Here is a 15,076-nt window from a genome sequence, read left to right on the forward strand (position 1 = left end):
ACACACACACACACAAACTCTCAAGCTCACAGGCTTATCTCCACCAAGCTACTCATCCTTCTTCTCACCCCACCACTCTTCCCTTTCTTAGCTATTACTGTTCCTACTTCCCTAGCACTGGCCACATCCTGGACTCTTCTAGATACCTATGGATGTTATCTCCTATTCACAGTAAAAACCTTGCCCTAAAAGAGCAGCCATTCTGGCACTTTTTTTTTTTTTTTTTTTTACTGTGCCCCACATACAGCTTTTATGTTAGTTTGATACAAGCTAGTGTCAGGAACCTCAATTGAGAGTCACCCTACTAGATTGGCCTAAGGGAAAGCCTGGGGCATATTCTTGATTGATCTAGAAGGACACTGTATACTGTGGGCTGGTGGTCCTGGGTGCTGTAAGAAAACATACTGAGTAAGCCAGTTATCAGCACTTCTTCATGGCCTCTGTAGCAGCTCCGGCCTCCATGGCTCTTCCTTGATTGCTGGATGATGGGCTACAAGGAAGATGAAATAAACCCTTTCCACTTCAGGTTACTTTTGCTCATGGTGTTTATCTCAGCAATAGAAACTCTAAGGCCTTGCTGTTCTTTTGTTTGTTTTTTTGTTTTTAAGACAGAATCTTAATCTGTTTGCTTATGCTGGCCTTAGACCTCACAGTCCTCATGCCTTAGCCTCACAGTACTGAGATTTCAGACAGGTGCCACCAACTCTTGCTCTTGCTGGCAAGTTTTGTTAGTTGGTTTCTTGCATTGCTGTTGTTATGCTGTGGTGGGGTTGCACATAGGGCTTCAGGAATGTTATCCAGCTACTGAGCGAGCCCCTGGGCTCCACCCGCAGACGCCCTGCTGGCGTCCCGGCAGAGTAGAGGTCAGGCAGTTTGAGGTCGCGCTTAGATTAGGGCCTGAGAAGCCCGTTTGCTTGGTGGCTTGTTGAGGTACGGTGCAGTGTCACTGAGAGCTGGCATGCTTGACAACTTGGGGGAAATGGTAACTGAGTAGTCAGCCTGGCTGTCTCAGGAGTGCCTAAAAGGGAGGACAGGGGTGTCTTATCATCTGCCCCAAACTAGGGAACATTAATTAGTTTTCGTTTGTGAATAAGATTTAAATTTATTGCCAAAAGCATGTGTTCTCGGATATTGCTGATTAGGAGTACAAATTGATAGCAAACTGTTCGGAAAGCCTTAAAAACCTTCATACCGTTTGACTTAGTACATCTACTCTTGAGAAACTCCCCCAAGGAAAGGATGTCTGAACAAATCCATGCTCAGAAATTCTAAGTTATTTTTAATATTTTATTCCTTCACTTATTATAACAAGAAATTTCAGGTAATTTAATTGTCTGATAAAAGGAAAATGAAAATATATTCCACAAAGAAATAGTAGCACTAGAGATATTTTGAAGGATATGAGAGAAATTACATGAGGGAAAACACAATACAAAGAGCATGAGCGTTGGAACTCTTGTGTGTTTTTAAATATGCTTAGAAGGTCATCAGGATGAAGGTCGACTGTGGATAAAGTGCACGCTGTACCTGACAGCCTGAACTCACTCCATCTTCAGAACTCATATAAATGCGGAAGGACGGAACTGACCATAAGGTTGTCTTCGCACCTCCACACAAGTGTTGTGGCACACATCATGCCATGCCATACACAGACACTGATAATAAATAAATTGTTTAAAAGTAAAGACAAAGGAAAAGAATAAATCATTGTTTTTGGATTTCAAATTTTGTTTCTAAGGAAAAAGTTTCTGGTATTTTTATTTAGCATTTTTGAAAGAAAAGCAAATATACTCTTATTTCTTAGAAAAAGATGCATAATGGTAAGAAGTGGGGAATTAAGAATCCTTCGTTGGGCCAGGCATGGTAGCGCACACCTCTAATTTCAGCTGGCAGATCTTTGTGGGTCCGGGACCAGTGTGATCTACCTAGCAAGTTCCAGGACAGCCAAGGCTATACATAGAATGACCCTGTCTCAAAAACAAGCAACCAAACAAAAAAATCCCTTGTTGGAGACTGGAGAGGTGGCTCAGAAGTTAAGAAACACTTGTTCTTGCAGAGGGCCCAGGTTCAGTTCCCCACAACCACCCACACCTCTAGTTTCCGGGGATCCAGCACACTTTATTACTGCCTCAGATGCCAGGCACACATGTACACATACAGGCAAAACATTCATACACATAGAATAGAGAAATCTTTAAAAAAGATGAAGTGAAAAATGAAAAGAGAATCCCTTGTGGGCATGGCATGTACCTCCGAGGTAGAGTGCCTGCCTGGCCTGCACAGGCTTGGATTCCATCATTGGTGTGGAGTGGGGGAAAGGAGACTCCAATACTCAATTCCAGTTTTTTTCCAGACCCTTTATTTAAAGTCACACTTCTAAGCATTCTGATTTTGGCAACAGATGAGAGTCTTTATAATCCTTGTCATTTTGGTTATTAGAAAGCTGTGCCACTGTTACACATGATTAAATGGATATTTAGATTATTACAGCATCTTGCATGGTTTGATTAATATAAGCCAATTTCCCAAAGCTCAATTCTTGCTGGTGAGTGAGATGAAATCAGTTTTGAGCTTCTAACTGTGATACAGCAGCATCTTGGAGTGTTGCTAGAAATACCAGCACCTCAGCAGCACAGCACATTGGTTAGTGGCCAGACAAGAAGGGCAAAATGCAAGGGGCAAAGCCATAGTTGTATTTAATAAGGTGGTCTCTTGAGTAAGAGCAGGAGGGAGAGGAGCTGGAGGAAGCACCAGCAGTTAGAAATATTCATCTTTTCTTAAGCAACAAATGCTTGCTGCTCATACAAATGTTAACTCTCCATCTCTTTTCTAAAGCATACTCGAGGTGTTATCTGGCTAAGTATGTTCACTAAATATTTGGTTCACTGATTAGCTTCTTTAGCTGTTACATAATTTTATAACCAGGCTTTGTACTTCACTCATTTATTTTTAATAACATTTCTTTATTCAGATATAATCCACCCATTAGAGTATATAATGAGTTGTGCAACCATTACCACAGTCAATGTTAGAACATTTTCATTACCCCAAAAGGAAATCTATTAGCAGTCACTCCCTATATCCCCCAGAACTCCAGTCCCTGGTAACCACAGATCTGCTCAGTCATCTAAACTGTGCCGTCTTTGCCATTGACTTTATAGCTAGCTCAACGTAGTCATCTTGAAAGGTTACCAGCACTGTGGCATGCATCAGAACCTCGTTTCCTTTTACCTCTCGTTTTACTCTTAATTTGTTCTTTGAGGATTTCAATCGTGTATCTCTTTATTTTTTATTTTTATTTATGTGTATGGATGTTTTGGTTGCCTGTGGGTCTGTGTGTCACTTGCATGCCTGGTGCTCTCAGAAACCAGTAGAGGGCATTAGATCCCCTAGAACTGGAGTTACAGGCAGCTGTGAGCAGCTTTGTGGATTCTAGGAATAGAACATGGGTCCTCTGGAGGAACAGCCAATGCTTTTAACTCCTGAGCCAGCTCTCTAGCCCTGTGTTTGTTTGTTTGCTTGTTTGTTTTTAAGAGCATACCACATTTTGTTTACCCATTCATCTGTTGATAGATACTTATTGTTCCCACATAAACAAGTTTTTGTGGGAAAATAAATTGTGTGCGTGTGCACATCCCAGCCTTGAGTTAATTTTTTTCTTAGTTTTTTTTTAAATCTATATTGTGTCTTATTTCTAAGAGCAGGTCCTTGATAGTTTAAAGTCACAAAGAAAAAAAGAGTGTTTCTAGATCATGGGTTATTTGGGCTTTTAAATAGTTATAGGAGGCAAGCATGCTACATGACAGTGGTTATTCGTATCTAGGTAAAGATTATGGTTGTAGCATTTGAAGCCAAAGAAGTATAAGGTTAGCAGAATTTGACTATTTAAAATAAAGATGTTCTAGTGTTACAAACTAAGTGCATTGAAGGAATAGGTTGAGAAGATCTGTTTTAAAGATAATAAACTTTGATTTTGCTAGGCTTGTTGACAAAATACTCAAGGTTGCTATCCAGGAACATTCATTAGACGCTAGTAGGACTGACTTCCTGCTCACGGTTGCTTAGGGATTCTGACAGCCATATTGGAAAGTGAACCATCAGTATCTCCCTGGTTAGTGGCTTGGCTTTGTTTGTAAGTATTAAAAACCCTGTAGGCTTAAATTAAGAAAGGTAGCCATTCCTCAGTTGTCATGAACACTGTTTGCTTTGTGTCAAGAAAAAGTTTTAGTGGTGAATATATTGCCAGACTTAATTTCTAGCCACATAGGTAAGTTCCAGTTGCTAGAGATGGTATTGATTATAGACATTTTAATTTGAAAGTTTTGGAAAGCATATTATATGATAAAACTTAGTCTAGTACCTCTATTTATACATCCTAAATTTCTTTCAGGGATTGTGCCATCTTCTGTTGTCCTGACTTCTTTCCAGGTGATGTCAAGAGTTTTCCTAATATGGGCAGTGACACATAGTGTCAAAGAGGTGAGTAAAATTAACATTGACAGTCGCCAGGGAGCTTTCTCCTACATGTTTGCTATGGCTGAAATCAGATCTCCAGATCATTTCAAAGTAACCAAGTTAAAGCTGATAGCTGGTGTCTACTGTTGCAGTTGGGTCCAAAGTGGAAAACATACCCCTATCTGCATTGTTGCTCAATAGAGAGCTGGATCAGAGTTGAAGACCTACAGTCTCAGTTCTCATGGAGGTAGGGTGTGCACAGCATCACAACCCAGTTGTATTCTTGATGTCTGTCTGTAGCCAGTGTGTTGGCTTCTGCATTTGGAGAGAATGGGGCACTGGCTCACTCTTAGAACACTTCTGTTTTCATGGGACCAGGAAAGGCGAGCTGGTTTCCAGCCCGCTAAGTATTGCCATATGCACCAAGTATGGACGGCTCATACAGGAACACCCAGTGCTAGACAGAACCCGGAGGAGAAAGCAGTCACCCCCTCAGTTGTGAGCTGTAACAGAGCTCTGGTTTGGGTTCACGTTGTTCTGAGAGGATGCTGCTGTCCCCAGGGTCAGTTCTCTCCCATGTTACCTGGAGGAGAGTTTTGGCAGGTACAAAATTCATCTCTAGCTTACAGTCTCTACGCCTGTCAACCAACGACAGCATGCAATCCCTTTGGGCTCTAGAGACCACTTATCTATTAATATTAATCTGTGTATTCTTTGTCCTTTATTCTGAAATCCTTGTTAAAACTTGGTGTTTGTCAGGATTTATTTTGACAGTTCCATTCATATTTCAACTAATGAAGTTTTTTTTAACTTTTTTTAAATTGGCCCATGAGATACATGTAAAAATGTACATATCTAATGAGTTCTTAGGCAAGGTTTAAACAACTTGGGTTAATAAGCTGTCTTTTCGTTTATACTATAATATTTTTCATTGTAACCAGTAACTCCTAATTTTATTTGCCAGTATTTTCAGTAACCTAAAGTCTTTCCTCATTGTCTCTCAGTTGCATCCTTCTGTCTCCAGTGCTAGGGATTGAACCCAGAGCCTTGCGCCTGGTAGAAAAGCCTTCTACCACGTAAACACCTCCCCAGCCTTATGTTTGTTCCCCTTGCATTCACTCATCCCACATGCTCCTTGAACCCAAGCCTTCTGAGTGGTTAGAAGTACAAGCCTGTACCACCAGGCCTAGCTCCTTCCTTTCATCTTAAGTGGGTAATCATGTGGGTTCAGTAAGTGAGATGTAGCTGTTGAGTCACTCTGCTGATACAGGTGGATATTGATTATTTCAGGATTGACGCCTCACCTGCTTCAGTGACCACTCTTCTGCTTATTATGATGGCTGCCAAAGCAGGTGGGAAAGCACCCAAAAATGTTTGCAGTTCAGACGAAGCAATTTTGTAAGATTCCCAGATTTCCTGGACAGCATTGAAACAGATTGTCTATAAAGCTATTAAATGTCTCTGTGGATTACAGGTGCTAGACTTGGCCATCATCTCCAGTAACCACACTGCCTGCCAGATGTGGAAACTTGACATTTAGCAGGTGGTTTCTAAATACTATTACACTTGAGTGTTACTGTATGTATTCATTATAGATGCATAGACACAATTGTTTCTCTGCTGCCAAAGTGATCCAGTTTCTGCTAACATTAACATGCCATTTTCAGAAGAACCTAGTGTAGTAAATGTCACCATCTCTTTGTCACCTGTTGGGACTCTGCATTTCAGTGTCCTTTCTTTCATTCACTGCACCTAGTTGATCAGCTGACTTACGAGTTTCTTGAGTAAATAGAGTTGGTATTTTTGCTGATCCAGGATTTCATTTCATTTCTCTGGACAGAACTGTTTATTTGTCATTTTGTTGATTCTAGTACATTTCCAGCCCCAGTTTGCCTGGACAGCTAAGTTGAAAAGCCTGTGTTTTCTGGAGTCAGGCTGCTTGCTCTTTGTCACCTGTTCCTAAGCCCCAAGTCTTAGCCAACTGCTATGTTTCTGTCTTAAAGTTCCTAGAAACTGTAATTCTATTTGCTGTGTCCAACATTGCCGATCACTTACCTTCCATTCTCCTGCAGTACCTGAAAAATAACTCTGTCTTACCCAGCTCTGTGTGCTGTGACCATGGGAATCATGTGACTAATGTGTCCACTTTTGTATCTCTCCGTTTCCTGTCACCTTCTTCCCCAAAGGGGACAGCCAGTATTATATTCTGTGGGCTTGATTCCTTCTGCCTTCTGTGCTCATTCCTCTTGGTATTTTGTTTTGTTTGTTGTTCAAGACAGGGTTTGTCTGTGTAGCTCTGGCTGTCCTGAGATTCACCTCCCTTTGCCTCCCAAGTGCTGGGATTAAAGGTGCCATTGCTGTCCAGCTCCTCTTGGTTTATTGTTTTGGTTTTGGTTGTTGTTTTTAATTGTTTGTTTGTTTGTTTGTTTCCTGTAATTTTTTATGATGTGCTAAGGTAGAGCTCATAAACCTTTCAAGATCTAACTTTTATATTGAAGTATATCCCCGCCCCCCACCATGTGCCTCTCATTCCTTTTTAAAAAACAAACAAACAGCTCTTATGCAACCCAGAGTCAAACTCCTGCTTCTACCTCCCAAGGTGCCACCACATCCAGCTTGAGGATTTTTTCCTTTAAGAGACCTTATAAGACACACATCCTCTCATGTCATTTTAATTTTCTACTGGGGGATACCAGCTACTTTGGTGCTGTAATGTACATTGTGGAACTAAAGGTGATCAGAAAGTTTTCTCATAAAAACAAAGACCCACTCTTCCACTTGACACCATAGTAATACGGATATTAACATAAGTATCTTAGGTAGGCCTGGTGGTGCTCCACCCCAGTGATTGGGAGGCAGAGGCAGGCTGATCTCTCTGGGTTTTAAACTAGCCAGGGTATGTAGAGAGACCCTACCTAAAAAAAAAAAAAAAAAAAAAAAACAAAACAAAACAAAAAAAAGTATGGGACTGAGGCTTTTCCTTTACCTAATGTAGCAAATATTCTTCCAGCATTTCCTTTTAATGAGATTGTACATATGAACAAAGAAAAGCTGTGGCACAGCAGCCAGCTTGGAGGGGAGAGGGGAGTTAGAGGAGGCAATCCACAACTCAAAAGTTTCTTCCTGTCCCAGATCTGAACTGGCTGGTTCAGCATCTGGCCTCTGCTGGTACTTGCTCCCCCATTCTCTGTCTGGGTCTGAGTGTGAGTCTTCTCATTGAACTGAGTCAGGACCAGCATCTTTAAAGTGAATTGGAGTGGGCATGACTTCACTTTAATTTTCTCATCATGACTCCCCTTGAGAAACAAAACCCCACATATCCTTGCTTGTTCTGGAACAGTTGTGCTTGGCCTCAGACTCCTAGACACACAGCTAGACCACGGTTAGGGTCTATCCTGACTCAGACCTCTACAAAAGCCACCTCAAGTCTTCCTGAATCTTTAGAGTAAGAGCACCATGGTGCTCCTCCAGTCGAAGCCCCAGGTCTTCTGTGGGAAACAGTTGGAAGTTCAAGTGTGTCAGCCAAGGATACTTTACTGGGGGTGATCTTTGTAAAATAAAACTAAACCTCGAAGATAGAGCTTCAACTCCACAACCAGAACAAGGGCTGTTACTCCACACTTTTTGGCACCTCTTTGTGGCATACTGCTGGCTCCTGGCATTTACCCTACTGTTCTTGCCATTCATCAAGGGGCTTACAAATACACTGAAGTCAGAATTAAGAAATTAGTGTCTGATGTCTTATTGTTGTACTAATTATTGTTTGATACATTATAATTTACAGAAGCTTTATCATTTATTCTTGGCTACTGTCTCTGGAGGTAGATTGGACTCTCCATAGTTTGGGAGCTAGAGAGGCAAAGTTGGACTTCTAAGTCCTTGGTCTTCTTACCACACCACAGTTGGCTTCCTGCCACAGTTTGGAAAGGCTGCATGTGTTGTCCTCATTGTCCTTATGCTGACTTGTCATTGTCTGGTGGCGTAGAGAGCCTCTGCTGAGGATGCTATCGGCACCTCATTTTGCTGAGTGCCTAGTGAGGTGTGATTCTTCTATTACATCATTTGCACACCTCGTACAGATCAGTAGTGAGCCTCCTGTCTGGGCTTATCTGCAGCACTTTGCTTTTGGGTTTTTGTTTTGTTGTGTATTTTGTTTCCTTTTTTGTTACAGGGTGTTTAATTAGTTACCTTTCTGATGCTGTGACAAAAACACCTTGATGAAAGCGGCTATAGGGGAAGGGTTTCCACCTATAGTTCCAGACAGCGTGCTGACGCTGAGGGTAAATTAAACAGGAGCATGGAGAAGCTGGTCACAGCCAGGCAGCCACAGAAAGAGGGTAAATGAGGGCAGCCTTCTTGTACTCAACCAACTGGGCTACTCACAGTGGGTTTCAGCGTCCCACATCAGTAACAAGCAAGCATCTCCACAGGTCAGCTCCATCTAGACTTTACTATAGCTGGAACCCTTTAATACAGTTCCTCAGGTTGTGGTGACCCCCAACCATAAAGTTATTTTTGTTGCTACTTCATAACTGTAATTTTGCTACTACTATGAATCATAAAATATTTTTGGAGATAGAGGTTTGCCGAAAGGGTCATGATCCACAGGTTGGAAACCACTGATCTAGACAATCCCTCACAGAGACTCTTCTCGGGGGTTCTAGGCTCTATAAAGTTAATTAACTATTAAACAAGGTCTCCTGTCTCCCAAGCTGGCCTTAAATTCCTACATAACTGAGGGTGTCTTTAAACTCTTCTCTTTCCATCTCTATGTTGAAAATCATGATCCCAGGTTTGCTGCCATGCCTGGTGCTCTACAGTGCTGGGGATTGAGCCCAAGCTTTCAAACATGGTAGGCAGACACTCTCCTAACTGAGATACAGCCCCAGTCCTCCTTCTCAAGTTTTATTATTGTTCTCATGGCTCACTGGCTGCTTTAAAGTACTAAGACTTTTGACTTTTACTATTCATGGACCATTTGGACCAGAATTACCAAGATTATTTATTTAAAATGTAAATTTCAGGTCCCACTCCACACATGACAGAGGATATCTGAAACCAAGACCAAGGAATGAACATTTTCAGATAATCTCTTGAATTCTAAGCTTTGGAAAATGCCCTAAAATTACCTGTGTTCTGTTGATTTCACCCTTCCGTTTCAGTTCTCATTCCCCAAACTGAGGGGGGGGGGTGTTAATGGAGTACACTGTAGCGGGACAGCAGGCTGGTCGGTGACTGGAGTACCACTGGCCATCTCTTTTTTTTTAAAGCTTGTGTACATAGGGTATTTTTTATTGAGTATCAGCAAATGGATATTTTTAAATGCTATGTTTGAATCATACTAGAAAAACTATTTTTTAGATCAAAACATCTAGTAAGTTTTTCTCAAATTCTAGTGTGTGTAAAAATAGACTAAAAATTTTGTTAGAATTTATATTTTGATTTATAGGATTTTTTTCTGGGTGTGTTCCTAACCTGCTCTCATGTGCATGGCTGTACGCACACGCGCACACACACACACACACATACACACACACACACACACACACACATTTTAAAAATTTTTTTAGAAGATTCATTTAGGTATTTTGTGTGTGTGGAGTATTTTTGTCTGCAAGTGTATAAGTGTGTGCACCACATGTAAACCTAATACCTTAAGAAGTTGAGAAAAGGGGGTTGGATCCCCTGGGACTAGGATTGTAGGTATTTGGGAGCCACCGTGTAGGTCCTGGGAATTGAACCTGGGTCCTCTGCCGCAACAGCAAGTATTCTTAACCATGGAGCCACCTCTCCAGCCCCACATACACACCTTTTAAAAACATAAAATAGGAACTTTCAAAGCTTTCATTCTTTCCAAAGCTTTCAAAGAGAGAGCTACATAATTCTGATATAAGGTAGCACACAAAAGGAGGAATTGGGGCATACAGAGGAGGTTTGGGATCAGAACATTCTGAAACTTTGCAAGGCAAACATCTGGTGTGTGTGAGAGCATCCTGGTTTTTGGGGGGGGGGGGGTTCTTCCCATTTGTAGCTCATTTTTATCTCTTGGGCTGGTTCCACTGCACCTTTTCTCAGCAGGCATCCTACATTCCTGGTATGCCAGTTAACTTCTGTACCACTGACAGAAATAACTAGGAGGTCGGTTCTGTAATTCTCCAGTATCACATCCCTATACAAATTCCAGGCATTCTGTCTCCTTAGGAGAGAAGTCAGTGTCTGGGGCTAGGAATGTAGCTAGAGTGCTTATGGAGTGAGTCCAGGCCATCAGCTGGGTATAGCACTTTATACATGCAGAAGGATCAGAAGTACAAAATGGTCTACAGTTACATAGGGATCTGCAAGCTAACCTGGGATACTTAAGATCCTTTCTCAACAACAATAAAAGATGAGTGGTGGGCTGGAAAGACAGCTCAGCAGTTATGAGTACTGGCTACTGGGCTGGAGAGGTGGCTCAGTAGTTAAGAGCACTGGCTGATCTTCCAGAGGAAGAGCAATTCCCAGCACCCACGTGGCAGCTTACAACTGTCTGTAACTCCTATTCCAGGGATCCAATGCCCTCACAAAGACATGCATGCAACAGCAATGTATATAAAATAAAAATGTAAAATTGTATAATATATATGTATAATATATCTTTAAAAAGAGTACTTACTGGTTACTCTTCCCGGGGACCTGAGTTCAGTTCCCAGGACCCGCATGATGGTAATGCTCACAGCCAGTCCCAGAGCCTTCCGGTTTCCACCGGTACCGCATTCACATGGTTTATTCACATCCAGGTGAGCTATAAAATAAACATGAATAAACTTTAAAAAAAAAAAAAGTGGTCAAAGCTGGAGAGACAGCTCAGCTGTTAGGAGTACTGGCTGCTCTTCCAGAGGTCTTGAGTTCAATTCCCAGCGACCACATGGTGACTCACCATCTATAATGTGATCTGATAGCCTTTTCTGGCATGCAGGTGTACATGCAGATAGAATACTCATACATAAATAAATCTTATAAAACAAACAAACAAAAACGTGGTCAGTTGCCACATCTTTGAATGGCAACAATGTTATTCCCTGCTTCCAGGGTATTCTGGTGGCCTCCCTAGGGATTCCCTCCCACCTCCAATACTGGTAGGATACAAGAGGCTGGAACAGAGCCATCTGAGATTCCTAATTAAGAGAACTCTACAATTAAATATGTGATAATCTACATCATGTAGAGACAATCTTAAGTTGGTGGACTCCAGAGATCCCTATTTCATATTTAAAGAATCACAAAATCCCTAGAATTCCTTTAAACCACTAAGTGTAATTCCTGGGTAGGTTCTGGCATTTTCCCCATCTAGTGTCTTTTGCTGCTGAACAGTTAAAGGAAGCTGAAGAAGAAAGTCGGGGCATCCAGAAGAGACAAAGCCCCCTCTTATCTGTTTGGTGGTGAGGTGTGGGGAACACAGCTGTGTCACACTGAGTTCTGGTGTTGTAGAACACCGAGGCTGCACACGTGTGGTGCACATGAGGAGGTCCCCCAGGCTTTTCTTGTCCTCACAGTTGTAAAGTAAGAGTGTGTGAGAACACAGTGGAGGTAGTGAGGAGTCAGTCAGTAGCTCATAGAGGTGCAGAAAGGACACTGGGAGTAAGGCTCATCCTGGAGGGAGTTTTCTCTTTCTTCCTCCCTGGCCCCCTTCTTTTCTATTCTTCTTTGCTGGTCCTCCAGCTAGGATCACAGTGTGCCAATGCTGCCCATGCTGTCACTGGAGGGCTCGTAGCTCCTTTCCTGTGGCTATACATGTGCCTTGGCCATGTTGTGGCCTTCCCAGCAGATACCACCCACAAGCTTAGTGAGTTAGTCAGACAGCAGCTTTGTATCTTACTGTTCAAGGAGATAAGATGCTGTGTCTAGAGTGTGCCACTGTCTTCCTGAATGCTGTGCCTGGACTATGCCAGTCTCTCTTGTGCCCTTCCCACAGTGATGTTCTGTGCATCTCCTCTGCTGAGATACAGCTCAGTATCCTCTAGTCCCCTTGAAAGCTAGGCCTCCAACATTCCCCCATTCCATCTATTTCCTTACTTTCTATTTTAGACACTCCTGTAGGTGGGTGCACATCACCTTCACTTTTAAAATTAGCCCACTTCTAAAGGCAAAAAACTTCATTATTTGATTGTTAATCAGGCACTGTCAAGCTTTAGACAGCTCTTGAGTAAAGGCAGTACACTATAATATCACTTCCACATCTGATAATTGTGGGTACTTAGTGATTATGCTTTTTATCTACTTGCTAAATTGTCCTTTTGCCATTGCCTATCTGTGGCAAAATCAGAATGTCTTATTTTTCTCTGAGTTTTCTGCTTACCAATTTCCAATATTGTACTTCAGAATATGGAAGATACTTAGATCCATTATGCTTGGCCAAGGTTTTACTTCTGCTATTTCATGTTCTCTCTCTTTCTCCCATGGTCTTAACCCCTCAGCTCCTGTCAGAGTCCACTAGAGCACATGCCATTTAAAATAGAATGTCCTCAGATGATAGTTCAGTCAGTTGTTTGTTTAAAAACTGCATCCATCTTTGTAAACTGTTGAAAGTTAGCCTCACTCCATGCAGACGGCAGCCCTCCTCATCAGCTCGTAGCTGAATAAGTTCAAGCTCATCAAGGCAGGGAAATGACTAAGTTTCCTTAACATTAGTCTGTTTCTGTTCTAGAGTCCACACTGCATCCCACATTGTCCTCATCCTGGTGAGTTCCCCTACAAACATCTGTTACATGAAGCTCCTAACACCAGAGTAAAATCTGACACACAGCATCCCCAGGTGTCAGGTTCAGCATGAGAAGAGACAGCTACACTGGGTCATTTCTCTGGAAGCCTATACAGTTGTCTTCATTCTGAGAAATGCCATTCAGAGGAAGAAGGTCTGGGGCTGGCAGGGAGTGTCCTGCCCATTTTGCTGAGGTCTCCTGAGAAGCGGCCTGCTCTGCTCTGGCAGTTCCAGTCCTTTCAGGCTGAAGAACAATCTGCTTCCTTCTCATTGCTTCTGGCCCTAGATTTTAGGGTATTTTGTGCATTTTACATTTTAGTCTCTTAAAATACTGATGGTTCTTCCATATAATGGATGTTACGGATGCACCTGTGCAGCACCCTGCCTTTCCCCTGGTTTTGACAGGTACGGCAGAATAGCTTGTTGTTGGAACATGTTTTCTTCAAGCATATGTGCTATTGGGTAGTGTCAACATATGCAGTGTAGTGATCTGGTCCCTTGTAGTCCTTAGACTACCAAAGATTTTTGACTTTTGACATCAGGGACACAAGAGTGACAAAAGAAATGTTATTTGGACTTAATACTCTCCCAAATAAACAAATGAAACTTATTGGCTGGGGGCAGCCTGAGAGACAAAGTATGTGTCACAGAACAGTTGTGATGTCAGTGAGAGTTGTTAGCAGTGAGCTCCAGTACTTGTATCCTCATGGGAAGTGGCTTAAGGTGCTGCCTTAGAGACACATGCATGCTGCAGTATGCTCCGTTCTCTTTACTTCATCCAATTAGATTTTCATGGGCATTTTCCTCATGCTTTGTAAATGACTATGATATATTTAAAAAGAAAAAAGAAAAGCAGTCAGAAAACACAGGCGTACTCGGTATGTTGTTTTTCGACTAAAGGACTGCTAATTTTAAACAGATCCCCGATAATGGAGGTGGCTTTCTTGATACTCTGCCTATGTGATGCAGAGTTGGATCTGATGGCCAGGGGCAAGGCCACATGGGCCTCACCCTTCAGATAGGTTGTTCACTCTGACAGCATATCCCAGATGCACCCTTGCTGAGAAGCAAGCCACATGCCTCTCTCCGGGTTGAGTTAGATGGTACCATGAAGTACAGTCAGCATTGTTATTATCTGCATGACTTAGAGAGCTGTGTTTGCCACTGTAAAAGTTAGGTGATTGGCATGCATCGTGAGCATTGCTAAAATATGTCAGCAAAGTCGGGAGAAGTTAAAAGGTTTGACCTATAAAGTGCTTTTAAACAGGAGTGTTCTACAGTACATTGAATGGCATTCTTAAAGCATTGATTAATATTCATTTGGAAACTTTTTATATGTGGGAAGAACTCTTTCTTCTCTGTCAGAGCAGTCCCTTATATACTGTAGCTTTTTTTTTAAACGCATTTATTTTGAAGCATGAAGGAAAACATCATAAGAATCCTGGTGCTTTCTACCTCCTAAGAGCCATCTCCTGTTCAGTAAATAGTCAGTCTGTTGGCCATCCTGTGGCCCACAGGGGACCCTGAAAAGTTACTCCTATTTTTATGCTTCTAGAAAAGACATATGAAGTATATACTCATGTGTTTAGGAAAGAGGGCCCAGTAACGATTTTTTACTTTTTCTTATCATGTTCAAACTGTCGTTATAAGCAGTGATGTATCATAAAAGAACTAAGACACTTTTCTAAGTTGTCTGCATTTTCCAGAGAGGACCCTTTTCAAGTCTGGTGTAAAACCCTGGTAAGATGGACTTGATACTGTTGTGGATGTGTGTGTGTGCATGTGCAGGGCCTGCTTTGCCTTAAGTGGGCAAACTAATCACCAGTATTCTAGGTTTATACATGGCTAAGCTTTAATTTTGTTCTTTTCAGATTGCTGCCGTAG

At 42.0% G+C, this 15,076-nt stretch overlaps 1 protein-coding gene across 2 annotated transcripts in view; it reads left to right on the top strand.

Moving 5' to 3' along the window:
* Hacd2 (3-hydroxyacyl-CoA dehydratase 2) overlaps positions 1 to 15,076 on the top strand; it is an 84,512-nt gene that overhangs the window by 46,290 nt on the left and 23,146 nt on the right. For both annotated transcript variants that reach the window (XR_003844896.1, XM_021209501.1), the window contains exon 4: positions 4,391 to 4,479. Coding sequence is in view for 1 of the 2 variants with exons in the window: in XM_021209501.1 (XP_021065160.1) it covers positions 4,391 to 4,479 (89 nt within the window). In the remaining variant the exon portion in view is untranslated. The remainder of the gene's footprint in view (positions 1 to 4,390; positions 4,480 to 15,076) is intronic.

Source organism: Mus pahari, chromosome 12 (genome assembly GCF_900095145.1).
Source record: "Mus pahari chromosome 12, PAHARI_EIJ_v1.1, whole genome shotgun sequence".
NCBI classification, from domain to species: Eukaryota; Metazoa; Chordata; class Mammalia; order Rodentia; family Muridae; genus Mus; species Mus pahari.